Source organism: Castanea sativa, chromosome 5, assembly GCF_040712315.1.
Source record: "Castanea sativa cultivar Marrone di Chiusa Pesio chromosome 5, ASM4071231v1".
NCBI classification, from domain to species: Eukaryota; Viridiplantae; Streptophyta; class Magnoliopsida; order Fagales; family Fagaceae; genus Castanea; species Castanea sativa.
The window spans coordinates 16,586,726-16,587,864 of NC_134017.1; the positions used below are offsets into that span (position 1 = coordinate 16,586,726).

The 1,139-nt window shown below is 45.7% G+C and overlaps 1 protein-coding gene across 1 annotated transcript; it reads left to right on the plus strand.

The window, feature by feature from the left end:
* The first annotated feature begins 242 nt into the window (after positions 1–242).
* Positions 243–812, plus strand: LOC142634831 (uncharacterized). The gene has a single exon (XM_075809085.1). It carries the CDS (start codon positions 243–245, stop codon positions 810–812), a length of 570 nt encoding a protein of 189 aa, XP_075665200.1.
* Positions 813–1,139: the final 327 nt, after the last annotated feature.

The window sequence follows — 1,139 nt, forward strand, 5'->3', positions numbered from 1 at the left end:
AATTTTAATATGACGAATGTTTAAATTTAACTAGAAAACCTAATATACTGCAGAAATTATCCCTAAGTTTACCCATCTTCAAATATATCACACGTTAATATTAAAAAAAGCTTTTTTCTCTCTAGGCTTTCCATGAAAACCTGGAGGTGAAAACTGGGCTTGCCGTTTGGGCAAATATCTTTTCTCCATTCCGGTGGGAGAATCATTTCAAACTACTGTGTCTTTCTCGCAATACTAACACCATGGAGGAGATCACAAACCAATGCGCAGGATTGAAACTATTAGTAAGGGAAGGGAATGAGGTGGACCTGGCAATGACAGTGAGAAAGAATGGGTGTGTACTGGTAGGAAATTTTTGTACGAAAAGAAGAGTGAACCTGGAATCAGTGGCGAGAGTTTTGAAAACGGTGTGGCGAACTGAGGAAAACTTCGAGGTGTACGATATGGGAGATAACAAAATCATCTTCCATTTTAGTTTAAAAGAGGATCTCGACAAGGTACTTTTGTTGAGCCCATGGTCTTTCGACAAGTATTTACTGATCCTTCACCAACTTAGCACAGAGGAAGCGGTGACGAAGGTGAAGTTTAATAACGCATCCTTCTGGGTACAAATACATGGTCTTCCTACCATGTGCCAAACGAAGGAGGCAGGAGTGGTGATTGGGGGGACCTTAGGGAAGGTAGAAAAGGTGGACGTGGATGCCAAGGGCTTTCGCTTGGGAGGATACATGCGCATCAGGGTGTCCATGGATATAACAGTACCATTATGCCGTGGAAGGCTTGTCCATCTCAGAGGGCCATCACCGCAGTAGGTGGACTTCAAATACGAACGCCTATCGATATTTTGCTACTAGTGCGGGATGGTCGACCATGATGAGCAGGATTGCATCCAGTGGATGCGAAGTGGAGAAATGATTCGTGCGGAGGAGAAACCGTACGGACATTGGTTATGGGCAACGCAAGAACGGCTACAAAAACCACAGCTTGTCATCGCTACAAAGGGTGACCGAGGAGGGCTGAAACCGCATGGTACTGACGGAAGCCCAAGCGAGGAAAGGAAGCAAACAAGCATGGAGGTGGCGGTGACAGAGGAGGACCGTGGTACGGGGATCGAGAAAGTCAGCGAGAGTCATGTGAGA